General features: G+C 40.9%; 1 protein-coding gene across 13 annotated transcripts in view; it reads right to left on the bottom strand.

Annotated features, from left to right (window-relative positions):
* The window catches only part of FANCD2 (FA complementation group D2), a 55,322-nt gene that overhangs the window by 9,156 nt on the left and 18,523 nt on the right, over positions 1-27,643 (bottom strand). For 12 of the 13 annotated variants that reach the window (XM_089919668.1, XM_089919664.1, XM_022564665.3 and 9 more), the window contains 23 exons: positions 26,205-26,348; positions 24,214-24,348; positions 22,892-23,023; positions 21,094-21,204; positions 18,973-19,082; positions 17,439-17,499; positions 16,651-16,770; positions 16,127-16,200; positions 15,672-15,818; positions 15,040-15,140; positions 14,625-14,740; positions 13,475-13,583; positions 12,009-12,119; positions 11,627-11,739; positions 10,289-10,432; positions 8,911-9,027; positions 8,031-8,159; positions 7,774-7,892; positions 4,516-4,626; positions 3,275-3,405; positions 2,043-2,136; positions 1,275-1,397; positions 343-436 (listed from right to left, as the gene is read on the bottom strand). In XM_089919668.1, the coding sequence (XP_089775794.1) occupies positions 343-436; positions 1,275-1,397; positions 2,043-2,136; positions 3,275-3,405; positions 4,516-4,626; positions 7,774-7,892; positions 8,031-8,159; positions 8,911-9,027; positions 10,289-10,432; positions 11,627-11,739; positions 12,009-12,119; positions 13,475-13,583; positions 14,625-14,740; positions 15,040-15,140; positions 15,672-15,818; positions 16,127-16,200; positions 16,651-16,770; positions 17,439-17,499; positions 18,973-19,082; positions 21,094-21,204; positions 22,892-23,023; positions 24,214-24,348; positions 26,205-26,348 (2,646 nt within the window). The remainder of the gene's footprint in view (positions 1-342; positions 437-1,274; positions 1,398-2,042; positions 2,137-3,274; positions 3,406-4,515; positions 4,627-7,773; positions 7,893-8,030; positions 8,160-8,910; positions 9,028-10,288; positions 10,433-11,626; positions 11,740-12,008; positions 12,120-13,474; positions 13,584-14,624; positions 14,741-15,039; positions 15,141-15,671; positions 15,819-16,126; positions 16,201-16,650; positions 16,771-17,438; positions 17,500-18,972; positions 19,083-21,093; positions 21,205-22,891; positions 23,024-24,213; positions 24,349-26,204; positions 26,349-27,643) is intronic. The other variant, XM_089919669.1, reaches the window with a different exon arrangement.

Here is a 27,643-nt window from a genome sequence, read left to right as displayed (position 1 = left end):
AAGGCCCAGGCTACCACAGCATCTCAAACAGGCTTGCTCACCTCATGCCAGATCACAAGTTGCAGCCCGGTATATGAGGCTGCAACCAAAGATATTTTTTTCCAGACTAGGTCTATGGAGTCCCAAGTCCCCTGGGAAGTAGCCAGGGAAAACAGAGCCCAATCCTCACTTCCAACCAGAGGGAAAGGAAATTAAACCAGAAGCTCTTTGAAAAAAAAATCCTGGATCTTAGTAACTCGAAGGAAATAGCTTAGGAGAAAATTCTGGACCCAAGGAGTAGAAGAATCAGCAGCTTCCAAGTAATCCAGAGTCTACTTCTTGGGGTGGGACTATCTGACTTACCTGCTCCGAGTCTGCTGCTGTTCCAGCCTGAAGACCTTTCACTGTCTTCTCTAGTTCAGCCATCATCACACGGAAGAAAATGACAAACGTGTGCCTAGAAGAGAAAAGGATGATGCCCACACAATGATGCACTGCTCAGAAACAAAGTCCTGGGAAGAAGCCAGGGAACCAAAAGTTATTTCCCTCCCCACCTCTCTGAATGTCCTTTCACTAGGGTCCACCCTAAGACGACGTGAGAGTGGGAAGGATTTAGAAATGAGCCGAGAAGATGGCCTGTGAAATCAGAGGATTAACTACATGAAGGGTGAGTGTAGTGGTAAAGAGCAGGAAAGTAGTGGTGAGAAGATCTGAGTTTAAGTTCCTAGTTCCATATTTACTTTATTGCCTGTATCAATTGAGCAAGCCCCCTAACACTCATTTTTCTCATCAGTGAAACAGGGGTAATGATACCTACCTCACAGATTCATCAAAAGGATCAAATGAGATAAACGATATAAGAGTGTGTTATAAACTGTGAAGACCATACAAGTGTCAGATAACCACTGATATTATGAGACACAAAACCCATTAAGTGAGACATATATGGTTAGATACAACAATCACTGTATCCTTCTAAAGATGGCTAAAATACTGGAAAAGTAATTTCACATTTAAAGGATGAAAGCACTGATAGAAGTCTGGTGATTAAATATCCAATGCCGTTGAAGACTGTAACTACTGAAAATTCATTCCTCAGTAAGGTCCTTTCACATGGGCTGGCTAAGAGCTGCTTGGAGAGAATGCACAGTAGACACTGTGTGTGTTGAATGAATGATTGTACCTACCCTCTGTATCAGAACTAGATGAAGAGTAAGGTAGTTATTTGGAAACTACATACATTAGACAGTGTGATTCTAACTTAGGGAGAGAACAAGAGGAGAGTACTCCCTTACCTGGTCAGTGTAGGGAATGTGGAGGAAGATGCCTCTTTAGGAGAGTTGATCAGTTCCGGGACACCAACACCAGCGATCTCCTCTATGGCCTTCAGAACACTGTCTGTGTGCTCCAGGTAGATGCTGCATTGACAGCCATAGGAGTATGAATGCATGTTACAGAATTCCTAAATCAAGATTTCTTTCTTGAGACATTACCAGGTACTAAGCTTTAAAACAACTATTAGCATTTATTTTACTTTATTTTTTTTTATTTTTTGGCTGCACCACGTGGCTTGTGGGATCTTAGTTCCCCAACCAGGGACTGAACCTGGGGCCATAGCAGTGAAAGCGCCAAGTCTTAACCACTGGACCGCCAGGGAACTCCCAATACTTATTTTTAATAAGGATTCCAAATACTTGTCAGGAGGTAAAGGAAATGATGTCTCAGTTGGAAATACAGTTAGACACCTTGAAAGTGATGGCTGTGTCTTGGATATGGTAGGCAATAATAAATATCCGACTCATTGGTTAACAAGGCAGGATACAACAGCAGACTCCCCCACTTCCTCTATGATTTGATTTAATAAAGAACTAGCTGACAGTATAAAACAGAACAAGAAGATCTGACAATCCACATATTCCAAATTATGTTAATTTCAAACCTACTTCACTGCTTCCAAGTTACCCCTAACCAAGATAATTTCTCAGTTTTTGACCAGACAAGGGATCTGAACAGTGGCAAAATGGAAGGCTATTTGGCTTGTGGACAGAAACTGAGCCTCTCACCTAAGCAAAGCCTGGAGCTGGTCATTAGGAATGCCGCTCTTCTCTTTCTCCCCACTTGGCCACACCCGGAAGAGGAACTGTCTGGCCAGGGAAGCTGTTGGAGAAACAAGGCAAAGATATCTCATTCATGGAAAATGAACTTCACTCTTGTTTTGCAGGCTTTTGGGGATGATTACTGACCAAAGGGATCATTCTTTTATATTTACTATGACGTTCCTGGGCTAACAGACAATTTGAAAAAAAGCTGTCATGAATTCCTGCTCTACTGGTTCTTCTACCAGAAATAAACCCATTTCTCTAAGACTCAACATGTCCCACCCTCTTACCCTGTCTTGACACAAACGTGAACCACACAGACACACAGAGAAAAGGAATGCTGCTGGGCAGTAGGAAGTCCATCTCAGCTCCCCCTTGGCAGGCCAACAAGCAGTGGCTGCTTCCTAGATTCATACCAAACCCTCCCCTTTTAAACAACAGGGAATAATAAAGGTTTGTTTTGCATGTTCTCCTTGCTTTCTGTCTGTGCTGCCAATTAAGTTGTATCAGTGAGATGCATTCCAAGAGCTATGTCAAAAGATAGTTAAAGAAAAAGATCAGGGGGACTTCCCTGGTGGTCCAGCGATTAAGAATCCGTCTTGCAATGCAGAGGACGCCGGTTCGATCCCTGGTCGGGGAACTAAGATCCCACATGCCACGGGGCAACTAAGCCTGCACACCACAACTAGAGAAAAAGCCCTCACGCCACAACTAGAGAGAAGCCCGTGCGCTGCAACGAAAGATCCTGCATGCCACAACTAAGACCCGACGCAGCCAAAAATAAATAAATAAAAATTTTAAAAAAATAAAAGGAGGAAAGAAAGAAAGAAAAAGATCAGGGATGGGGCCAAACCTTTCTTTACACTTAATTCTGATTTCTCCTGTCTCTCCCATTTTATTAACTTCATGGTTTATGTCTTTCAGTCAAATGTCTCAGATACTTAAGGGGGGAAATAAAAAAAAAAAGGACATAAACAAAAGCCAAACAAAATCTAGCCAACTGAACTAACCACACTCAGTCCAGTCAATGTCAGCAGAGATCAGACATAGCTCCTTCTGGAAAAATGTCATTCTTGGTATAGCAAGAGAGCACATCCAGAGTTATGGACAGATTTACTTATAAAATTTACAAGGTCCTAGGAAGCCCTAAGTTTACAAGTCTATCATGAAAGAAAAAAGAGGATATGGCCCATCACCAATTTTTCCTTTGTTCTGAGTAGGAGCTGTAGATTTCTCCAAAATGACCATCAAAAGTCTGATGAGATAAAGAGCACACTGGAAACTGGGAATGCTGAGATGGAAATTCTGCAAGTAATGGAAGCTCTGGCTGTAAGGAGACAAGAAAAAAAATAAAAAACAACACCACAAGTATTACAGATGCGTCTAAATCCATGAGTTATCCAAGTCCGCTTAAATGCTGGATGGTCTAATCAGAATCCTCCTCATTTGCAGGGGCTTTAGTAGAACCTTCTTTCAAGACCTTACAGAGACTATAACTTTGTATAAAGAAAGTTAGGGCATGGAGGCCAGAGCTCAGCAGATGGAATGCTGGCCTTGAAGAGGTCATGTATGCCAAGATACCCAAATGCTAGCATAGGCCATGCTGACTACATTATTCTCAGTGTAGAATAAATCGCTTGCTCTTTAAGGCATTATGCAACACACTGAGAATAATGTTTAAATTCTGGGTTCATAGGGACAAAGTGAAAGGAAATGATAAGGCAGAGAAAGCAGAGCTTCTAATAAATGTACCATAAATGGCTAGCTTTCAATGCTCTGAAGTAATGGTAGATGTGAGTCACAATTAATCCAAAACTGTAGGTGAAATAAAACTAGAGTCAACTCCTGATTGATTGGTGGAAAGGAATTCAAACAAATTTAAAAGTACTGTATTAAAAATGGAATAAGGCTCTATAGGCAGGAATGACAAGCATTGACTGTGGACCCAGTGATGGCCTAGGCTATCAGGGGAGGTAAGCGAAAGACCAAGGTGCTCTGGTTGAAGCTGGGGTAGAGGCTGGAAGCTGTGCCCCTTAGAGCTCCTTCTCACCTCCTGTGCCCTCCGCCTAGGCTCCTTTTCTTCCAAGATGAGGGAAATGGACATGTAATCAGTGGTAACTAACTGCTACCTAATTACCCAACCCTACTAGGAGACAGAGTAGGTCCCTGGATAATCAAGAGCTGACTACAGATGGCCAGTGCTTTCATCAACATTACCTGAAAAGGCGAACTTTACAGGATGAAGGGTGCATAAAGATTGAGTTTGATTAATTCAACTGTTTCTAATGCTTCAGGATATATCTGAATACACACATGAGAAAGCTCACATAAATGAGGAAAAGTCACTGAAAATACCAAGTTATCTCCAAGAAATCTTGCCAATCTTATTCCTAGGAGTTTCTTGGGACAACACTCAGGGATATGTGGTCTGACCCACCTAAGCAGCTCCTCCAAAGCTTGGTCAGGCTCTCCTGGCTTCAGTCGGTTAGCAAGGACCTCAAGGGCTGAGTATAGTAAATTAATATTTTCAGGTTGAAAAAATCCGTTCCTAAGGGAAAGTCAAGGAAAGGTAGTTTAGCTCAGTTTCAGGAAGATTACGTGGACAGCAGTTGAGGATCCTGGCCTCCAGTCTGTACCATCGATAAAACAGAAGAAAAAGGAGAACTGAAGTACTGAAAGTACTCAAGTGCTAAATTCAGTCACTGCTGTATCAGACTAGAAGTTGAAGTGTATCTGAAAAAGTCTTTCCTTAAGGACCTAACAGTCCTCCTAGGATTATTTTCAAGGCAAACAAAGCTCTCCTTCATTCTTTACATTTTAGAGATAACTATCAGTCTTCTCCAAAAAAACAGGAATAACTTTGTGAAATTGCTTAAATCCATGTCTAATCCGTAGTAGATGTTCAGCAAAGAACTTATTCCTTCTTCTGTATTAAGTCAAGTCTTGACAATTCTATCTTCAGATTATCTTTCCTATTGTCCCTGCCTTTCCAAGCCAAGGCCATCACTCTAGGCCAGGCCCTTATCATCATCCCACGCACAGATCATGTCAACATCTTTTGACTGGTCTTTTTGATTGCCTTTCCAATCCCTTTGTCCTGCATGCTGCTGCCAAAAGGATTTTCGTAAAACACTGCTTTCACTATATCATGGCTGTGATCATAAAACTCCAAAATTGCTTCCCTGGACAACATTCAAATTCTTCTGCCTGACCTTCAAGGCCCAGCACAATCTGACCCCCTCGATCTTTCACTCCTCTAGAAACATTTCCACATCACCAGTGGTAGCCTCTTTTCCTTGCCACAAATGAATTCTGAGGGCCTCTTATGGGCTGCAGGTTTTTCAGGGGGGAGGTGGGGGGTGGGGATGGCTTTATTAAAGTATAATTGACATACAATAAAATGCATGTATTTAAAATGCTGAATTTGGTCAGCTGACTTATATATAAACCCATGAAACCACCACGGCACTGAAAATAATAAACATATTTATTACCCCCAAAAGTTTCCTCGTATTCCTTTGTAATCCATCCCTCCTTCCATCCTCCCGCCCAATGCAAGGCAACCACTGAACTGTTTTCTGTCACTACAAAATTATATGCTTCTTCTAGAATTTTATATAAATAGAATCAAATACTACATACTCTTACGGTCTTGGTTTTTCTTCACTATAATTCTTTTCTCATCCATGTTGTTGCAATGTAGTATTCTACCACATCAACATACCACAATTTGTTTATCTGTTAACTATTCGATGGACATTTGAATTGTTTCCAATTTGGGGCTATTACAAATAAAGCTGTAATAAACATTCATTCACAAGCCTTTGTGTAGACACATGTTTTCATTTCTCTCGGATAAATACTAGGAATGAAATGGCTGGGTTGTATGGTAGGTGCATATCTAACTTTTTAAGGAACTGCCAAACAGTTTTCAAAAGTGGGTGTACCATTGTACAGCTGCACCAGCAGCATGTGAGAGCTCCAGTTACTCTACATCCTCGCCAACACTTGGCGAGGTAAAGCTTTTTAATTTAGCCATTCTGTGATTTTTACTTGCATTTCCTTAACAACTAATACTGCTGAATATCTTCGCATGTGTTTATTTGCCATCCATTTATCTCCTTGTTTCAGCATCTGTTCAAATCCTTTGTCAGGCACTGTTTTTAAGTACTGAGGATATGACAATGGCTGGTCTCTGCCTTCATGGAGCTCACAGTCCAGCAGGGAATACAGATCAACAAGTAATTATAATAAAATGTGATCAGTTTTATCGTAAGAGTATTAGGAAAGAAGTGGGGATAAGAGAGGCAGAAAGGAGACTTACCTGGCCTAGGGGGTCAAGGAAGATGCCCCTGAGGAAGTACAGTTTAAATCCAGATCTCAGGGATGAGTTAGAAAAGACTGGGGATCAAGGAGGGTGAGGATCCTGGTAGAAGGATGGGTATGTGTGGAGCCTTCCAGGTAAAAGCTATACAGGGTGCTGAAATTAATTCAGTACAGCTGGAGGGCAGAGTGCAAGACAGTGAGTAGAATAGCAGGAGTCAGATAATAAAAGGCCTTAGAAGCTGGGTAAAAGAGTTTGAACTCAAGAGAAATCTAACAGCAATCAGAAGCCAAAGTTGCGCTAGGATAAGATCGGGTTTGTGTTGGCAAGATTGCTTTAACTGCTGTGTGAAGAAGGGACCAAAAGAGGACAGCTGGAGGCAGACAGACCAACTGTGAAACTAATCCAGTCCTGGTGACAGACGACAGAAGTCTGGAAGCAGTGGAGGAGGAGAGGACAGGTGGTCATTTAGGTGTTATCTAGAAGACAAACTCAGCAGGATTCTGTGATCAGATGTGGGAGAGAGAAAGGGTAGACAGTAGAGGAAGGAACAAAGAATAACTCCTGGTTTCTGGCTCAACAACTGGTGGCGCCATCTATCTAGCCAGGGAAAGCTGAAGGAGAGGTGGGAAGGAAGAAACACTTGTTTTGGATGTGATGAATCTGAGGTGTCAATGACATATCTACAACGGGGTGCTGAGTAGGTAGTTGGAGATAAATGCCTGTAGCTCAGAAGTTAAATTTTAGCACGAATTTAAGCTTGGGTGAGACTGCCCAGGAAACCTGTATAATGAGAACAGAGAGGCCAGGACCCAGCCCTGAGGAACAAAAGCATTTAAAGGACACACCTCCCTCGTTTCTACTTTTGTCCATGCCATGCTTTCCAGTTTCTTCCTTTACCTCCCAAAAAGCCATCTACCCTCCAAGGGCCCCATGAAGTCCCATGATTTCATGAAGGCACCCCTAAACACCCCAGCTTACACAGCCTTCAGCTCTTTACCTCATAATCTGGAATTTATCTACAACTTGTTTAATAACAGCTTCTTAACTGACAGTCTCTGTGTTGCTATTAGGGAAAGGTTGCCACAGCAAACTCACTAAGAATCAGATGGCCAGATTTGTTACAGGTTAGCCAAGAGCAAGTCATCTGATTTTCAGATGAGTTAATAATAGTGACTCCATAAGACACAGAGCGTGCAAGACCAAATGAAATTATGCAGACAAAACCACTACAGAAAGAATAAGCATCATATTTACATAAAATTTTGGAGCCCTTTCCTTCTTTTCTATACCTCGGTGCCTTGGTGACTGTCAAGTAGAAGCAAGGACATACTTGATTATCTCTACCTACTGTACGTGCCACATACTCACCAAGCAAAAAGTCCATGTAAAATCTGCAGTAGCCTCTGATAGCAGGAAGACATTATGTGGTACTCCTGACCTTTAATTCCTGGTCCATCAACTACACCATGATTCTTAGCAGTTAAGCACTACAAGGGAAAAATGCTTTTAAGACTGTTGCTTCAGCAATTGCCCTCATTCTCCTTCAATATTTCTCAGCCAAAAATGAAATCTCTTGTTCATTAAGCGATTTCTAAGTGTCTATAATGATAAGATAGGCTTCTGACCTGAAAATAGTTGTGAATGTTCTCCAGATGGTTACACATGGGGCTCAGCAGTTGAACAACACTATGAGCGATTTCTGAGGCAGATCTCTGGTGGAGATGTGAGAATCCAATATTCCGGTTTCCTTTGCTCTATAATAAATTCAGAGTTACGAGGGAAGGAACTGTTGGATAGCTCCTCTGAAACTAAGAGTTTATTATAGAGTTTAATCAAACCTTGTGCTACCGGGTAGAATGGACAGAAGAAATTAGGGATATATTTTGACAGAGGGAACTCACTCAATCTTCAAATAACCAAGAGATTGGCTTTTAGAGAGTATAGACAGTGTTTGAGAAGTATAGACCCAAAATTACTAATGAGATAAAACTCACACGAAAATAGAAATCATTTAGGCTGATAAGAATGTACAGCAAATACTAAGTATAAGAAGAAAGGATCAAGTAACTGGATATACTAATTTTAAACGTTTACACCTAAAACTTACACATTTTGTCGTTTGTGTCATCCCACTGCTTCCCCAGAGGCTACGTGCATTGGTCCATTAGATACACACTCGAGATTCTGGACTTCTCTAGACAGCTGACTACTATGCTGAGGCTTGGGCAAGGGCTTAGTTTGGGAGGGTGTTAAAACCAAAACCCAAGCAAAGAACAGGATTCAGGAATGCTCAGAGCATTTAGAAATACATTTTCTGTTTTGGGTGCCTTTTCTGTTTTCTCTGTTTCAGAGTTCCTTTCTAAAGCAAGATGAACGTGGGCTGGCAATGGGGCTACCACCATGCTACCCAAAAACAATACCAGAGAAAGTGACAACTTACTCACTACTAAGACCTCCTTGTTTCCAAATCCAGAGGCCAGGGCCTGTGCTCCTGCCTGTACTAACCTTGAGGAAGGGGACTCTCCTGGTCACAGAAGGTGTTAGCATGTTCTCCAGCTTCTGGGCGAGATCTTCCAGCAAGAAAAGCAGCTCAGGGGGCTGAAGCTGCACAACTTCTGTAGCCTATCACAAGGAGGAAGGAAAGAGTAATTCCCAGCATGTCCTAGCCATCTTTCTGGGGGACACATTTCATGTTTACTCTTTACAATGGGTGAAGAATCTGACCATTACCAAAAAAGGGGGAAATTCTGCCCCACCTCATATAAATGGCTGTAGTGCTCTGTCAACAAATCAAAAAGTCATGCACTTCTTAAGTAAAACAAAATTTAAAATTATTAAATGGGAATGAGGCAGTATAGTTTTAGAAGACACACTTTTGCTCTAGAAATAAATGCCTCTGGTGTATCCTTCCACCTATGGACCCGTGATGCATTTCCTAAGTACCTTGGGATAAAAATAATGACTAATTAAAGGGAATTTTGCTTTTCTCTGTTCATTAAGTAATTCTTTCATATTTTCTTTCACCTAATGTTTTGCTACTATTAAGTCTGGGCAGGATCCTTATAACTATATTACACTACCATAAGTAGAATGGGTCAAGCAGTCTCACTTCAGACTTTTCACTCAACATACAGCTATGGAGAATCTCCAAGTACAGGCTGACGCAGAAAGACTGAAAAAAAAATACTCTATTTTGAAGGAGCTTACATTCTTGAAAAATCTATGGTAAAAATCCATGCATTTTCTCAAAAAAATTTTTTTAACCTGGAAAAACTCTACTCTCTGGTGAAATCCCACACCAAAAGGTACCTTCTCTGTGTAAATGTCTTCTACTTCCAACTTCATTATAAATACCGTTCTCTCCTCAGTTTCACTGGTACTTGGTTCAGACCATCAATATAGCATGTACTGCTAGTTGGCTCCTTCCTTTATTAGATTATAAGCTATCTGAAGGCAAGCATCATGCTTATGTAATACTGAATTGCCAATATCTAGATTTGCATCAAAAACAAAAAAGGCCTCAACAAACATCTCATGGATACTGAACAAATGTCACGAAAAAGTGAAAAGAGCATTGTGTAACTATAAATCACAACAGTGTTGCTCCACAAAAGTAATCTAAATAGGTTACTATTGGTAACGTAAAGCAAGGATCGCATCATTAGCATGATCTTTTGTAATACCTAATGCACTATAAGAAAAACTTAGATTCATAAACATCAAGATGATGAGGATGATTATTCATCCACACTTGCACATATAAAGGCTTTGGAAGCCAGAGTCCAACTTCTCCAGGGTCATGGTTTTCTTTTGGAAATAGGAATAGAGCTGAGGAACTTTCTGAAATAAGATTAAGTTCTGGGATCTCAGCTCTGTCACTTACTTCAGTGTGCATTTCAGTATCTAAGATGAACTTGGCCACGAGCCCACAATGCAGAATAGAGAAGACCTCAAGGTCCAGTTCTCGGAAAAAAGCGTGGTAATTCTGTAATGATACTGATGTCTTTTCTTCTTTCCCTCTGAACTCCTGGGAGGAAAGTACCAGAAACCAATAGAATAAGGCTTCTATATTAATCTAACTTTAAATGAAGATTTCAAAATGCAACTGTGCATTTATTTTATGTAAAAAGTTACAGTTCATCACATCCTTTTACCAACTTCCTTTTACCAAAGTCCCTAAATACTCCTGAAACAGATCACGTATTATAATATTGGGATATAGGTCACACATCGATACTCAGTTGGTTTCCACTTAGGGATGAATATAGACAAATCAAGGCACTATGGTGTGGTACAGAAAACTATGAGCTTAGGGGCCAGAAAGATTTGGCTTCAAATCCTTGCTCAAGCACTTATTAACTGTGTAACTTTACACAAGTCACCTATCCTCTCTGGATCTTAGTTTCCTCATCTATTAAATGTAAATATCAATACTAAGCTTGAGTTTTTAGGAAGATTAGAGGAGTTACACATAAATTCTCAATAAACAGTACCTAAAAACCAGAAATAATTGGGATCCATGTGGTCTAGGCAATTTCACAAACCTACCCTGTGGGTGGTACAATTACAGGAAAAGGACCTACTGTTTATTAAGTATCTGTATTAAGAAACTGTACCAATGGGCTTCCCTGGTGGCACAGTGGTTGAGAGTCCGCCTGCCGATGCAGGGGACACGGGTTCGTGCCCCGGTCCGGGAAGATCCCACATGCCGCGGAGCGGCTGGGCCCGTGAGCCATGGCCGCTGAGCCTGCGCGTCCGGAGCCTGTGCTCCGCAACGGGAGAGGCCACAGCAGTGAGAGGCCCGCGCACCGCAAAAAAAGAAAAAAGAAACTGTACTAAGCATTTCATGTTATCTAAATTCATTGAGAAAGAGATAATCTGGGATCCGAAGAGGAAAGAGGCTAAAAGAAGTATATCTTGAACTACATACAAAGAAAGAATTTGCTAACTGCTACAAGAGAGAATTCAAAGTACTCCTGGGGTGCAAAAAAGGGAGTAATACAATCAAGAAAATAATTAGAAAAACAGTGTGTGGTAGTGATACATGTTTGGAGTCTAACCCAAACTCTGCTACTGAGAGGGTCACTCCAAGGCCTAGGAGAGTTTGTTCGCCTCTCTTTTCCCTAATCCCTCTCTCTGTAAAATGCATAGCATAATGCTGGCCCTTTGTTAATCTCACCGGGCTGTCACACACCTTCATAGATACCAGTCATTCCAATACCTTTTCCAGCTGGCTCCTATCAGATGGTGCAGGGTCGCATTCTGAATTATCCTCCTTTGAAAGTGGGTCAGGGGAGGATGTTTTGTTGCCATCTGCTTTTCGTTTCCTTCCTCCTTATATTTCAAGAAGAGAAAAGTGACTCAAATAATCAATAATCATGCTTACTAAATATCACTGCCTTCAAGAAACAACCTGCTGAAGACTACCTAGAGACAGGAGGTAATTTTATAACCCTAAATTATAGTTCATTGATAACCATGCCAAAGAAAGGGTTCAATTATATAATCTCTCCAATTACTGATGCCTTGATGTGCATAACCTCTAAGTGCATTCAACATGGCACACAGGGAGACACAGAATAAGAAGAAAAGAGCATGCTCACCTAAATTTCCTTGTATTCTGATTTTTGCTGAAACAGCAGTACAGGTATGAGGTGTTACTTCTGAAGTTTCCAAGTCAAAGTTTGCAAGGGGAGGAACATAGTCCGGAGTGACTGAAACAAACAGCAGGAAGCTCAATGTATACCAACCATATACCACTATTAGACTTGAATGCTAATCACCCGATTAGCTAAAAACTAGTTTCCAGAACTGCCAAGCATGGCTGACTGCCTGTAAGATGCATTCAGGTCATCTGACGTTAATCATTTTGGCATAGTAAAACAGCCAAAGATAACTTACAGGAATATCATATTAATTGATTATGATCAATCAACATAAAACCATTATACCAATATAAAACATCCAAGCAGATAAGAACCAAAAATAAATTAACTTACATTTAAAATCTAAAGATATTAGCAATATTTGGTCACATAGCAGTTTGTTTTACACACAATTATTTAGATGAGAGCCTGAGGGAGGCTCCATGTTTTCCCCAGAGAATCAAGCTAGCACTTTATTTTTATTTATTTATTAATTATTTTTGGCTGCGCCGAGTCTTAGTTGCAGCACACTGGATCTTTGCTGCAGCAAGCGGACCTCCTAGTTGTGTCATGTGGGCTTCTTAGTTGCAGTATGCATGTGGGATCTAGTTCCCTGACCAGGGGTCAAATCTGGGCCCCCTGCATTGGGAGCAGGGAGTCTTACCCACTGGACCACCAGGGAAGTCCCAAAGCTAGCACTCTTAAAATGACAAGTTTTCTTAATGGCCAGAAGGTATTAAGAGGCCTCTCAGCTGTATTCCTGGTTCATAATGATGTTCAAGAAGGCAAAGGGCACTGGAAGTTTGACATCCAAAGAAGCAATGTAATTTACAAAAAGCCCAACCAATGTTTTATATCTTGTATTAAACACCAAGGTTTCCTGGAGATAACAATGGGAGGAAAATGGATGTATTCTTTTTTTTTTTTTAATTTTCTTTCTTTCTTTATTTATTGTTGGCTGTGCCGGGTCTTTGTTGCTGCACGCAGGCTTTCTCTAGTTGCAGTGAGCGGGGGCTACTTTTCGTTGCGGTGCACGGGCTTCTCATTGTGGTGGCTTCTCTTGTTGCAGAGCATGGGCTCTAGGCGTGGGCTTCAGTAGGTGTGGCATGCAGGCTCAGCAGTTGTGGCTCGCGGGCTCTAGAGCACAGGCTCAGTAGTTGGGGCACACGGGCTTAGCTGTTCTGCGGCATGTGGGATCTTCCTGGACCAGGGCTCGAACCCGTGTCCCCTGCGTTGGCAGGCGGATTCTTAACCACTGCACCACCAGGGAAGTCTGATGTACTCATTTTTAAAAATTTTTGTTGAGCAACCATTTTCTTGTCCCACGAGTCGGGGGCAGCTATCGTTGAGTCTGGCTTAAAAGCTAACTCTGCTATCTCCTCACCACTGCCCAGCAGGGCTACAATACAGGACCCTTCCCTCACCTGCCAAGTGCTTTTCCAGGAGTTGCTGCAGCTCTACAATGTGCTTTAACCGGGTGAGCACCTTCACTTTCATCTCGGGTAATGTTTGCCGACAGAAGGCATTTACAACCTGTGGAAGTAAAAATTATATTCTCACACTGTGAACTGTTCAGATTTTAACCTTGTTTGCGTTATGCAGCGAGAGCTAAAAGAGTTGTTTGGTGACAGCATCTGTGAGTCTAGTGAGAAATGTCAAAGTGTTCTCAGCAAGGCGCTGTAAAGAAAAAGCTCTGGGTCAATAGAGGAGATCTAACTTCTAATCCTGGTTCTACTTATTTCTAGTTAAGTAATAAGGTGGAACAACACAACAGCTAGAAAGTATACACTTCGGTGAAACAGATCCTAGTCTGCTACTTACTAGTTGTGTGACCTTGGCCAAGTCTTTAACCTTTCTGAGCTTTTATTTCTTCAGCTATAAAACTGGAATGCAGTCGTATGGATTAAATGTGAATAAAGAAACTAGCCCAGCATTTGGCACATGTGTTTGATAAATTTTAACGACTTTGAACTCTCTGTACCTGCAATTCCATATGGGTAAAACGAGGATAATAATAACCATCCCGCCTACATCATAACATAGTTGTCAGGATAAGAAGAGATATTTCAAGTGAATAAACATTCTCAGAAATAATATGCATGAGAAAGGAAGTGTGATATAGATGTAAGATGTTACCATCATTTTCTGCATTTCATTTTCATTATATTTCATTACGATTGTGCATTTCATTAAGCACAAACATACTGTAAAGGAAAGTGAAAACTATCATTCACTTGATCTCACTAAATCGAAACATTAAGTGCATAGTGACGTAAGGAGGAACAGTATTTTCACAGTGGTGAAGGTGAAGTTATTCCAGGCAGAAGTAGATTACCATGAAAAGGCTTGGAGGTAGTAAAGCATGGGCAACAGTAAGTGAATTCTAAGTATTTTGATTTCGCTGCATCAGGAGGCGCATATGATTAGGGAAGGGTAGGATACAACCTCTGCAGAAACACACAGGGGTTAGTGGTTGGTGAAGAATTTTTAAGGAGCCTCGTGGAACCAAGGAAACTGTTTCCTTTTAAGAGAAACTACAGACAGTAAGTGAATTGTCCTAGTAACTCTGCTCACCTCTCGGAACCAGTTGAGAGTAAGAAATATAAGTGAACATATGAATGAACGCTCTTTAACAGACATGGACTCCAGTCTCTCTCCAGGCTCCAGGTCAGTGAGGAATATAGGACAGTCTGAAAGAGAAGGACAAACATTTCTAATCCCCTTTAGTTCAAGTCAACAGAACATGGATGCTGCCCCTAGAGCTAGCTCTCCTTCTACTTACTTTCCCCTTTAACTAGTATTTGAAGGTCAAGCTTTGATTAGTCTCAAAAATACTTCCATATCATGCAGCAGTCAATAAATATAATCTAAAAGTCTCTGTGAAGTTAAAAAATTCCTTCCCCCACACACATGTACCAGTCTGCCCCTTCCCTAAGTTTACCAAAGAAAGGTTACAAAGAAGAAAGGATCTGATAACTTCATCCTATACCTAATAAACCATCAATCTCCTCCAAGTTTCCATTATGTTGTCTGTCCACACAAAGTCTCAGTAACCGGAAGTAGGGAGCCAGGCACAATGGAGAAACCAATCTGGGAAGGAAAAATCCATTTTTAGACCACGGTTTATAGACACATTAGTCCATGTTTATAGGGAGCCCAACCTTATAATTAAGGAGGTTTGCCCAAAATAAATGTCTACTTTTAAGAACATATAACAAGGAATGTAATGGATGCTCACCAAATAAATAATGAACTGAATTGGAGGAAGACAGAGGTAAGTAGACTGAATGTCCATGTGTTAGGAGGAAGCGGAGATAAGACGGAAGGAGGGTGTTAAGAGTGGCAGAGATAGACAAACACGTTCATGGGTGGGAAAAAGGAACAGAAACAAAAGCAGCCTCACAGAATATCTGTTGGCTGTCATGACTCAATGCAAATCCCAAACCCAGGGTCTGGGAGAAAACAAGGAGTCTGCCCCATTCTTAGGAGCCCATCCATATACCACCTGTCTTGGGAGAAATCCTTTTCAATCAAGTTCTCAAGAGACTGCATGAACTGCGGCATTCCCCATGAACATTCAAAATACCAACAGAGGTTTTAGAGAAGAAAAAGTGTACTGACTTTTGGTCTGATTCCTGCGAAGTCAGTCTACCCCCATCTTTCACAAAGTCCCGAGAGAACAACAGTGGCAGGAGGTTGATGGCAATCCCATCACAACTATCATAGTCTTCTAGTCCGTAGAGAGCTTTCACAGGAAATGGATAGTCACTGTGGAGAGAACCCAGAATCTGATACCGCAATTCAAGGGTATGGCAAGTCTATGGGAGAAACCACTAGAACAAACTAATCTCCTCTGTTATGAGGAGAAGTGAGAAAGAGGAGAAAGAACAAGTGGGGAATCTTTTAGCAATCCTGGAGCTGGGGGTGCTGGGGTACTGGGGCTGGGAGGAGGGAAGTTGTGGGAGTGGGCTAGACTTGGCTGAGGTCAAGACATTCTGAGGTTTGCACCAGCAATTGACATAACTGACATAATTTCTTGACCAGTACAACCATGTCAGTGGGTAAACGGTACTTACCCTTCTGGAACAACACAGATGTCCACCACAAAGGCATCCTGGAAATCATTAAAGATGGTCTGCCCAGCCCATTCCTTTAGGAAACAAACAAACAAAAAAGGCTGGGTAGACCAGGGTATATGTGCTATAAAGCCCTAAATAAACTATTAACCTTTCTAAAGCTTCAGTTTCCTCATTTCTGAAAAGAAAATAACAAGAATACATACCTCATCATCCTGATGTGGAATAGACATAATACATGACAAATGCTTAACACAGTGCTTGGCACAGAACAGATGGTGGCTTTCAACAACATCATTAACCACATGTTCATCATCCTCATCCCTTATTTTTATTATGTGAAGGAGGCCTCAGAGGAGAGGCCTGGGGCCGAGTGAGTCAGAACAGCCTTCCCAATTAGAATATGGGAGAGCTCACAGGAAGATCTTTTTATTTTTGCAGCACAACAGAGAGAAGGGTTTGAAGAATGTATAGTAAAGCAGCCCTCATGCTTCATTGCTTTAAGAAAAGATACTTGGACATACCAGCACTTGTGGAGCCAGCTTTCTGCCTTGGATCAGGTTGGCAAATTCATCATAATAAAGTGCAGAGGCCTGAGGAGACTGCTCACTGCAGGAATGAACCAACTGTAGCAAGGAGGTTACCTGGAGCAGTCGAAGAGAAAGAACGGTCCAGCCCTTGGGATGCCAGTGCTTCCTAATTAAACACCATTCACCCCGTTCAGTAGTAAGTTTTTCCCTTTCCGATTTCACTGGCAAAGCTCTTATCACCACCTCTCACCTGAGGTTTTTCCTAAGCCTCCTGACCAATCCATCTGTTTTGAATCTCATCTCTTTTCCAATCCATCATACACATGAAACTGATTAATTTCTCTAAAGCGAAGCTTAGATTATGCCATTTCTATGCTAAGAAACCCTTACGGACTACCTCTGTGTAAAAATTAAATCAAAATGTCTTGATTCACATTCAGAGCTCTCTGTTTTCTATCTCCAAACTAGCTTTATCTCCAACTCTCCAATTACACACTTACTTGTCCCTATGCTCCAGTCAATCTGCTACTCTCAAACATGACCCACCTTTTTTGATCTCTAGGAATTTACAATTTAATTAGGAAGATTAGACAGATACAGAACTAAAATACAACCCAAGCCAGTGGATTCTAAAGGACAAAAGAGTGGTACAAATTACAAAAGCTATGAGTTCAGGAAAACATATTTTGAAAAAAAAAGGCTTCTTTCTGGCAAGATGACAGTGACCAGAAGCAATTCCTCAGTTACTCATAAACATATCCAACTACACGACAAGAACTTACCTGTGTACACTGTTCACTGCTGAGGTCTCCTCTCCCTGGGGTCAAACTGGAAGATCTACTTCTAAAAACATTAGTTTAGACCCATTTTTGTAATATTTTGTAACAACTGGCAATAAATTTAAGAAATGTGCCTTCCTTGGGATTGGGGTGGAGATAAAAGTGCACGAAAGCACAGACAAGTTTGTTTGTTTTTAAAATATTTATTTATTTAGCTGCACTGGGTCTTTGATGCAGCATGCGGGATCTGGTTCCCTGACCAGGGATGGAACCCAGGCCCCCTACATTGGGAGCATGGAGTCTTAACCACTGGACCATCAAGCAAGTCCCCAAGTATTTATTTAGACCATACAAAATGTGGATTAGAGCAAACAATGGTTATCTTAGATTTTTTTAAGGATACATTAAATTAGTAAAAATCATAGGGGCAAGCACTCGGCATTGTTCTATTTAATGCTCTCAACAACTCTATGAAGTAAATACTATTAATATCTTTATTTCACAGATGTGAGAATACAAAGGTACAGAGAGGTAAAGTAACTTACCCAAGATCATTCAACTAATAAATAACGGAACCAGTATTTCAGCCCAGGCAAGCAGTATGGCTCCAGAGAATGAACTTTTAACCAGTATACTATGCAGCCTCTACGGATTACTAATGATGACTCTAAGGATGTTTCCTGAGGTGCCAGAAATTCATGACAAATCATTTCCAAGAAGCATGAACTAAATTCCAATCTCATTTTGCAATGGTAACAACTTATCAAGCCCCAAGCTTCTTTTAGGTGTTACAATTGTGGCATCAAAGTGCAAAGGGGGAAAAAGCCACAGGAAGACTTTATTTATATCAAACATGGTGTTGCAGACAGGAATAACACAGCAGTGGAGAAACCTGTATTGTCTAGTGCCCAGGACTGGAGCAGATGCAGAAGAATGCATCCCAGGGAGATCAGGGTTTCCCTTTTTTAGAAACACTTCTAGAACTTAGTTTCTTAGCAATCCCTAGTTTTAAACCATCAGAATGTAATGACTGTTATCGCAATTCTGTAAAAATTATATGTAGTATATACAGTCAAGACTAGAAGGAACATAGGGGACTTCCCTGGTGGTCCAGTGATTAAGAATCTGCCTTCCAATGCAGGGGACGGGGTTCAATTCCTGGTTGGGGAACTAGGATCCCAAATGCCACAGGGCAACTAAGCCCGTGCGCTCTAGAGCCCATGCGCCACAACCAGAAAGCCCACATGCTGCAACTACTGAGCACGCACACTCTGGAGCCTGTGCACCACAACTAGAGAGAGGCCCACGCGCCACAACAAAGAGTTCACACACCACAATGAAAGATCCCACGCGCTGCAACGAAAGATCCCACATGCTGCAACATGGAAAAGTGGCAACAAACGTTTGCTCACTTCTCTTATTATGGTTTTAATGTCTTCTGTTACAATGATGTCTACACAATGTAACAATTTATTTTGTAAGACAGCAACTTGATTAATTGACCATGAGCCACAGAAATCAGAATTTCCATGCATACCTGTCTGCCGCTATGATGCCAGCCATAGTGACAGCACCAATAATACCAGTGAGCTTGTACTTGAACATGGTGCTAGAGAGCTGTTTTCGTATCACCAGGTGCATGTCATCCTACAAGGAAACAATGATAAAGATGAAGATGTTGGAATGGTACAGCAAAAGAGCCTACGAATATTAGAGCCAAAAACCCTAGAATAGCAAGGGTCCTATCATTTACTAACTGTGTGGTCTTTGGTGAGTCATTTCATCTTTCTGAGTCTCAATTTTTTTCATCGATAAAATGGGAAAGGTTTTTCAAGGATCAGAGACAAATTACGAAAAATTCCAAGAACAGGGCCCAACATATGGTAGACATTCAATAATAACAGCTATTATTGTTACCGTTGTGATAGTTGCTTGATATAGATAATGTAAATTATCATAATGTTGTTGGCTGATCAGGCAGAAGTAATCAAACAGAAAAAAGTACTTAGGAATAAATTTAACCAAGGAGGCAAAAGACTTATACATTAAAAACTGCTTAACAGGGCTTCCCTGGTGGCGCAGTGGTTGAGAGTCCGCCTGCCGATGCAGGGGACACAAGTTCGTACCCCGGTCCGGGAAGATCCCACATGCCGCGGAGCGGCTGGGCCCGTGAGCCGTGGCCGCTGAGCCTGCGCGTCCGGGGCCTGTGGTCCGCAACGAGAGAGGCCACAACAGTGAGAGGCCCGCATACCGCAAAAAAAAAAAACAACTGCATAACATTGCTGAAAGAAATTAAAGAAGACCTAAATAAATGGAAAGATATCCCATGTTCATGGAATGGAAGACTGAACATTGTTAAGATGATAATATGCTCATTCAATGTAATCCTTATTAAAATACCAACGGCATTTTTTACCAACGGCATTTATTAAAATACCAACGGCATTTTTATGGTATAGAAAAACCCATACTAAAATTCATATGGAATTTCAAGAGACCCCAAATAGCCAAAACTATCTCGAGGGACTTCCCTGGTGGTGCAGTGGTTAAGAATCCACCTGCCAGTGCAGGGGACATGGGTTTGATCCCTGGTCCAGGAAGATCCCACATGCCGTGGAGCAACTAAGCCCGTGCACCACAACTACGAAGCCCATGTGCCACAACTACTGAAGCCCGTGCGCCTAGAACCCGTGCTCCACAACAAGAGAAGCCACTGCCCTGAGAAGCCCGTGCACTGCAACGAAGAGTAGCCCCCGCTTGCCACAACTAGAGAAAGCCTGCACGTAGCCACGAAGGCCCAACGCAGCCATAAATAAATTAATTAATTAAAATAAAATAAAATAATGATGTAGTTCTATTATTACTGACATGAAGAAATCGTCAAACTGTACTGCTAAATGAAACAAGCAAGACACAGATCAAGAGGGTAAGGTGTGGAATATAGGTATACAAGTAAATACAAATTTGTTAATTCTCAGGACATCTCAGAAAACCATAAGCTAATAACAGCGATTGCCTTTAGAGAACCAGATGCCTAGAGGACTGAGAGCGAGGAGACATCTTTCACTACCTTTCTATACCTTCTGAATTTTGTACCATGCGTGTATATTACCCAGCCAATTAATTTTAGTTAAAAAAAAAAAGTGTTGGTTGTTCAAAGTCACAGGCCAGTATGGATTACTGCCACAAGGTGGCACTAAAGATATAAAAGAGCTATGAGTTATGATTCCAACCTAATCTTTGGTTCTTTTGCCTGGCTTTTTCAGTGAATGATGCCCACAAATGAGAGCAGGCCCAGATGGAGTTCACATTAGATGGAGATGTTCCTTAGGGAACAAGGGAATTCCCTGTGTCCCCGTGGCACTCAGTACAGTACCTGAGTGGCTTTTCTTACTCAGTTTCATAATTAGCTGATTACAGACTCATTTTCACCCTAACAGACTAAGCTCCTTGAGGGCAGGAGGTCTAATATATACCTATCATCTCAGTGCTTGGCACACAGTAGACACCTAATGTTTGTAGTAAGAAAAGAATAAACAAATGCTAGGACTACAGCTATGTACTCTATTTCTACCACTACACAGGCTGCAGTAATTTTGTTCAGCAAATTTCAATTGAAGAGGTTTAAAAGATTCTTTCTCAACACACTGCCTCTTACCTGGATGTGACTGCTGGCTTCATGCTGTTTGCTAAATGCCAGTGTGCTGAGAATATAGAAGAGTTTTCGTATTTGCTGGGGTGACATATTATCCAGATAGTCTAGTATGCCCTGGGACAAAAAAATGCCAATGATGAGATTAGCAAGTAACATTTTTTTCCTTTAAATAAAAAAATTAAAATCCTCATAAGAGGCACACACAGATAGCCAAGCATCTGTTCCACAAAAGCTCCAGTTCTCTAAAACTATGCTCAGAGCCCAAAGGGTTGATGTTCTGCTTAGTCAGGCTAACATACCTCCTCCTAGTTCCCCTTTTCTTTTTTTTTTTTTGCAGTACGCAGGCCTCTCACTGTTGTGGCCTCTCCCGTTGTGGAGCACAGGCTCCGGACGCGCAGGCTCAGCGGCCATGGCTCACGGACCCAGCCGCTCCGCGGCATGTGGGATCTTCCCGGACCGGGGCACGAACCCGTGTCCCCTGCATCGGCAGGTGGACTCTCAACCACTGCACCACCAGGGAAGCCCCTCCCCCTATTCTTTTTCTCCACATTTCCCTTTTTCTTAGTGAAAACAATATTCTGCCAAAAGTTATGTCTCTGACCTTATTTCTCAGCTTCTACTCCATGAATTACTTATTCATCCTCTACAGATACGGAAAGAGTCACAGGGGAACTACTTACTTTTTGACCTTGGGCAAAGCCTCAGTTTTCTCATCTGTAAAATGGGGATAACAGGGCCTACATAGTTATCTTTCAAAGCCCAGACTTGATTATGTCAAACCCTCATTATAAACCTGTAACAAGGGACTTCCCTGGTGGGGCAGTGGTTAAGAATTCGCCTGCCAATGCAGGGGACACGGGTTTGATCCCTGGTCCGGGAAGATCCCACATGCCACAGAGCAACTAAGCCTGTGCGCCACAGCTACTGAGCCTGCGCTCTAGAGCCCACGAGCCACAACTACTGAAGCCCGCACGCCTAGAGCCCGTGCTCCACAACAAGAGAAGCCACCACAATGAGAAGCCCCCACACAGCAATGAAGAGTAGAGAAAGCCCACGTGCAGCAACGAAGACCCAACACACTAAAAATAAATAAACGAATTAAAAAAAAAAAACAAAAAACTTGTAACAAGCTCCCTCTTGTCCATAAAATACAGTTGCAACTCTTTAGCATAGTATTTAAGATCCTTCATAATCTGGCTCTGTCCTATTCTTCATCTCCCACCAGCGCTCACCTTATCCTATCCGCCAAGCATGCTAATCTACCTGTCATCCCTCAGGCACACCATGGACGTGGGTGGTGCCAATTTGCTTCTGTTCAAACTGTTCTCTGCCTAGATGTACTTCCCTTACTTTTTCTTGTCAAATCTCTATCCTTCAAGAATCACTCCAATGTTATTTCTTCTTTAAAGACTTCTCCAGTTAATTATTCCTGCTCTGGTATATCTACAGCACGTTATTAGAGAATTCATCATGTATTTATAGTGACTTACTTATGTGTCCTACTTTCTATCATCAAAGGCAAAGACTAAGTTTTATATCCACAGCACCCAGAATAGAGCCTGGCACATGGTTAGGTAAAAACAAGTATTCACTGAATGAATTAATACAAAGATAGATGAGTTATTTTTTCTATTATTTGCCCCATCACCCTCACCTCCATTATCACCTGCTTCTACCAATTACAGTGCTCAATATCTAGAGTACAAAATAAATTGCTGTTAACTAACATAGGTATCAGGTACCTCTCAAATATATGCAAGAAAAAGAAATGATTCAGTATGTCAATGGTAGGACTAGATACCTTCACAAAGACAGCATTCAGCCTCATAGCAGATGGGTTTAGAACAACCAAATCTAGGAGGACGTCCAATGCAGTATCAACTTCAGCTTCGTTCCCACTGCAGATATGGGTCACCAGGGCACCAATCACTTCCTATACAGAGAAGAGTCAACAGGACAGTGTGAAGCTAAAATATGGTATGGTCATCTAAAGAGGTACATGCCAGAGGCCATTCCAATCTCAACTTGGTTAAAATCCCAACCCACCCAATCCCATCATCTAATTCTATTAACTAGTTTTCATTAATGTTAGATTCAGGAGGTTTAGGATTATGTCACTCTAACAACACTACCAACCAGTCTTCACTTATTTCCCATAATTTACCAGTGAGCACTGTCTAAACCCTCCTGATCTTGCTCCCTGGCGTAGTCTTTTTCTTTTTCTCATATGGGTTAAATATTACCCATTAAGTTGTGGTTGTACTTAATCTATTGAAATTTACTGAAAAGGTAGCACTCAAGGAGCTAAAGGTTTTTACAAGTTAGACTTGTATGTTTCAAGCAAACATGGGTAATGATGTTGTCTCTATGACATTAAGATGATTCCCCCCAAAAGTTTTAGATGTCATTCTCCCTTTCCTTTATACTGCTGCTCCACACTGAGTCACATGGTTTTCTCAAGTGCAGTAGCTATCTCATGCCAGCTGAGTCTATAGTTCTGTTTTAAATTTTAAAAATTTTGTCTTCATTTTTAAAAGTTCCATTCAAATGTACTTTAATGTTGTTAATAAAGGTATAGCATACATAAACAATACAAAATAAGACACTTTGTTTTCATAATCACTTTCCATAAGTACAGCCCTCCCTGTCTGGATATGTGCTACTAAATTTGGTGTCCCGTGTTCATGGGAACAGGGTTAGGCCCTCAGGCATTTCTCCTTCATTTCTTTTCCACCACAACTTTTTTCTAGAGAACAACTCCAGGATCAATTGGCAGTTGATTATTTAGAGCTAAGTTTAAAACTGCCATTACTGTACTCTGAAAATTGCACGATAACCCCAGCCCTTTAAGCCAATGTTTGTTTGAAGTTGACTGGAGCTGGACCTTATTTTAGACTCAGAGAATTTTAAAGCTCAAAACACAGAGTTAGGTCCTCAAGTCCATCTCATTTTGAGACTAGGACTAGAATTAAGTTTTCCCAACTCCCAGCTCAGAGTTCTTTCTCCTTCAATGTCTTCCAAACAAGAAGAAATAAAAACATCAGATCACATGCAAGTCACCTGGAATTGCATTTCTTTCCTTTTCCCTGTTCCCTCCTTCCCAAAATAAACATTTCAACATACCTGCTGGCAGTAAGTGTCAAAAAAGTTAAATGCATATTTGTATAGGAGGCTGCCAAACAAAATTATGCTCTGGTCTAGGGAGTGCAACAAACTCTGCGCCAGTGACAAAATGGATGGACAAATATCCTTAAGAACCTTGAGGAGGGAAGAGTAGAGAGAAATGAAGCTGTGGGAGAAACTTAGTTATCACAGCATCTAGAGTTGCTATTGCTAACCCTATTAAGATGTCAGAGTTCTCCCCAATTCTCATTTTAACTTAAGGAACTTTAATCTTTGTTTTACTCAGAATAATCCTTCACCATTCTGAGTTTCTCTCAGGATCAGTGAGATTCAACGTATGGGTAAGAATTGACCTGTAAGCTCAAGGAAGTTAAACCACAAGCCTAATAGCTGGTAATCTGCTCCTATCTGCCCAGTTTGGAACTAGAATCCATATCTTCTAAATCCCAATTTCCTCACTTAATCATACTGACTCCCTGGGGATATAGCAGGTCTCCTCTGCCTTGGTTATGATTTGAAATCAGTCTATAAGGTTCAATGCTAATTAAACTGATTTCTTTTAAAGAACATCAAGAGGAGAACTGATCATGTCCTACCAAGAAGGTAGTAGGTGGACATTAATGGAACCAGAATAAATAATGAGTTGTTAAAGTCCAGTTTCTTTACTGATATCATCACAATTAAAAAAAATCTTAAATTAAGCACTGAAATGGGTATAATGCTTTACTGAGGAAAATGCAATAAAAATTATATATGGTTTCTGCCCTATGCAAAATTATAGCCCAAAACATGTATCATAGCAGAAATAAGCACAGAAAGAATTGTAAGATAAAATAATACAAACTTTAAATCCATTCCTAAATATAAAGTCTATTTATGTATGTATGTATCTATGGCTGCATTGGGTCTTTGTTGCTGCGCACAGGCTTTCTCTAGTTGCAGCGAGCGGAGGCTACTCTTTGCTGTGGTGTGCAGGCTTCTCATTGTGGTGGCTTCTCTTGCTGTGGAGCTCGGGCTTTAGGCGCTGTGGCTTGCTGGTTCTAGAGCACAGGCTCCATAGTTGTGGCGCACGGGCTTAGTTGCTCCGTGGCATGTGGGATCTTCCTGGACCAGTGCTCGAACCCGTGTCCCCTGCATTGGCAAGTGGATCCTTAACCACTGTGCGACCAGGGAAGCCCATAAATATAAAGTCTTAAGATGCAGCTACATATTCTCATTAGTTCCTAAGTCAGGTCCTAAACCTCTGGTTCACCCAGTTTTCTAAGAAGCTATATACACTGTTAATATCCTGAATATTCACCTGGAAAACACCATTCCTAGATTATAAAATTCCAATTCAAATGGTTTATATTTCAACAGGAATGATCATCTCAGGGTCATAGTGTTGAATGGCTAAATAGAGATGGTTCAATAGATACAAAATTACATCTCTATTAGCATTGCTCTGATCCTGTTATACTCAGGGGTTTTTAGAAACTACTTAAAAAAGGATACAGAAGGCAAGTTTATCAAAGTTGCAGATCATAGACAGCTAGACAATTAAAATGATTAACATAAAATTAAGATTCAAAAGTCTCAATGGGCTTGAACAATGGGCTGAAACTAAGATGACGTTTTATAAGGGAGCTGTAAAGTTTTCTATTCTAGGTTAAAAATAAAGTTATATAAATATGTCATTAGAAGACCTGAATTGCAATATTTCCTATAAAAAAAGAATTCGGGGTTTGAGTCTAGTAAGTTCAACATAAAGCAATTTTGTGACTTTTTTGCTAAAAAGGTGAAAACCGATCTTAGTTTGATTTGATTAACATTACAATGTCTCAATCAAGGTAAGCAATAATCCTACTATGTTTTGAAATATACTGAGCTCCCTGCCAAACATCTACACCCAGCAAAGCTGGTGGTGTCATCATTCCCACACTGGGTAGGAAAGGTTAAAACGACCTCTCTAAAATTTTAAGACTGATGCTGTCTGAGTCTCTGACACTTACCAAATAATGAATGTAGAATGTACTCTGTAGCAGCTGTTCTTGAAAGCAGCCTGATCGAATCTTATTTCTTAGCACCCTCTCAATGCACTTCTTTGTCTGAGTGTTGGTGCTATAGATGATGAAAAGCATTGCCAGGTCAAGAATCTGTTGTCAATAAATATGCAACAACACGAAAACAGTTTAATAAATCAGTACATTTACTACAACAAAACAGCAGCTCTCAACTTTTTCCCATTAAAACAAAGAATACTCATTTGCTCAACATACTCTCATGGGAGTACCTATGTTTTCATAAAACCCAGAAATATTTTTCAGAGCAATAAAGTGCCACAACTATTAACCACTGGTACCTTTTAAAAAAATATTGGAATACAAGCAAAAGTAGTATTATTACAGAAATAACTTTGAACAGCTTCACATTTATTATGGAAAAAAAGATTAAGTCACTTGCCAACTTCACTATAAATTTTCATTATTATTAGGAAAATTACTTTGTGAAAAGTTGGAGAGTCTGTAAATGTCTGTCAATATGAAAAAGGTTATAAAAATTATGATGGTCATTTTCAGCACATTATAATGGCCATTAAAAATGAGATAGGGGACTTCCCTGGTGGCGCAGTGGTTAAGAATCAGCCTGCCAATGCAGGGGACACGGGTTTGAGCCCTGGTCTGGGAAGATCCCACATGCTGCAGAGCAACTAAGCCCGTGCACCACAACTACTGAAGCCCTCACGCCTAGAACCTATGCTCCGCAACAAGAGAAGCCACCGCAATGAGAAGCCCATGCACCACAACAAAGACCCATCGCAGGCAAAAATAAATAAATATATTTATTTATTTATCTATTTATTTATTTAAAAAAAAGAGAGAGAGAGAGAGAGAGATAGGCTAGAGACTTCCCTGGTGGTCCAGCAGTTAAGACTCCATGCTTCCAATGCAGGGGGCGCGGGTTTGACCCCTGGTAAGGAAACAGATCTTACATGCCGTGTGGTGTGCCCCCCAAAAATATTTTTTTTAATTAAACAATAAAAAAATATTTTAAAAAATGAGATAGGATGTATTTTTTGACAGACATTCACGACATATTGTGAAGCAAAAGAAAGCAACCTGCAATAATCATAGTAATTCTATTTTTGTAAAAACAATACACAAGTACAAATATGTATAAGAGTGAGTGTGCCTGCACTTGCACACACATACAACTTGTATATGAATAGGAAAAAATCTGGAAGAATGATTATCCATGAAGAGTGGCACAGAGAGTGGAGGTAAACTTTATTTTACACATATTTAGATTACTTGTGGGGTTTTTTTTCTCCCCAATTAGCTTGTATTACCTATGTTTAAAAAAAAAAAAAAGAGGGACTTCCCTGGCTGTCCAGTGGTTAAGAATCTGCCGTCCAACGCAGGGGATGCAGGTTCGATCTGTGGTCGGGGAG

Source organism: Delphinapterus leucas, chromosome 10, assembly GCF_059928025.1.
Source record: "Delphinapterus leucas isolate spDelLeu-1000000601 "Yukka" chromosome 10, BTC_Dleu_Yukka2, whole genome shotgun sequence".
In the NCBI taxonomy this organism is placed as follows: domain Eukaryota; kingdom Metazoa; phylum Chordata; class Mammalia; order Artiodactyla; family Monodontidae; genus Delphinapterus; species Delphinapterus leucas.
This window is presented reverse-complemented; position numbering and strand designations above follow the sequence as displayed.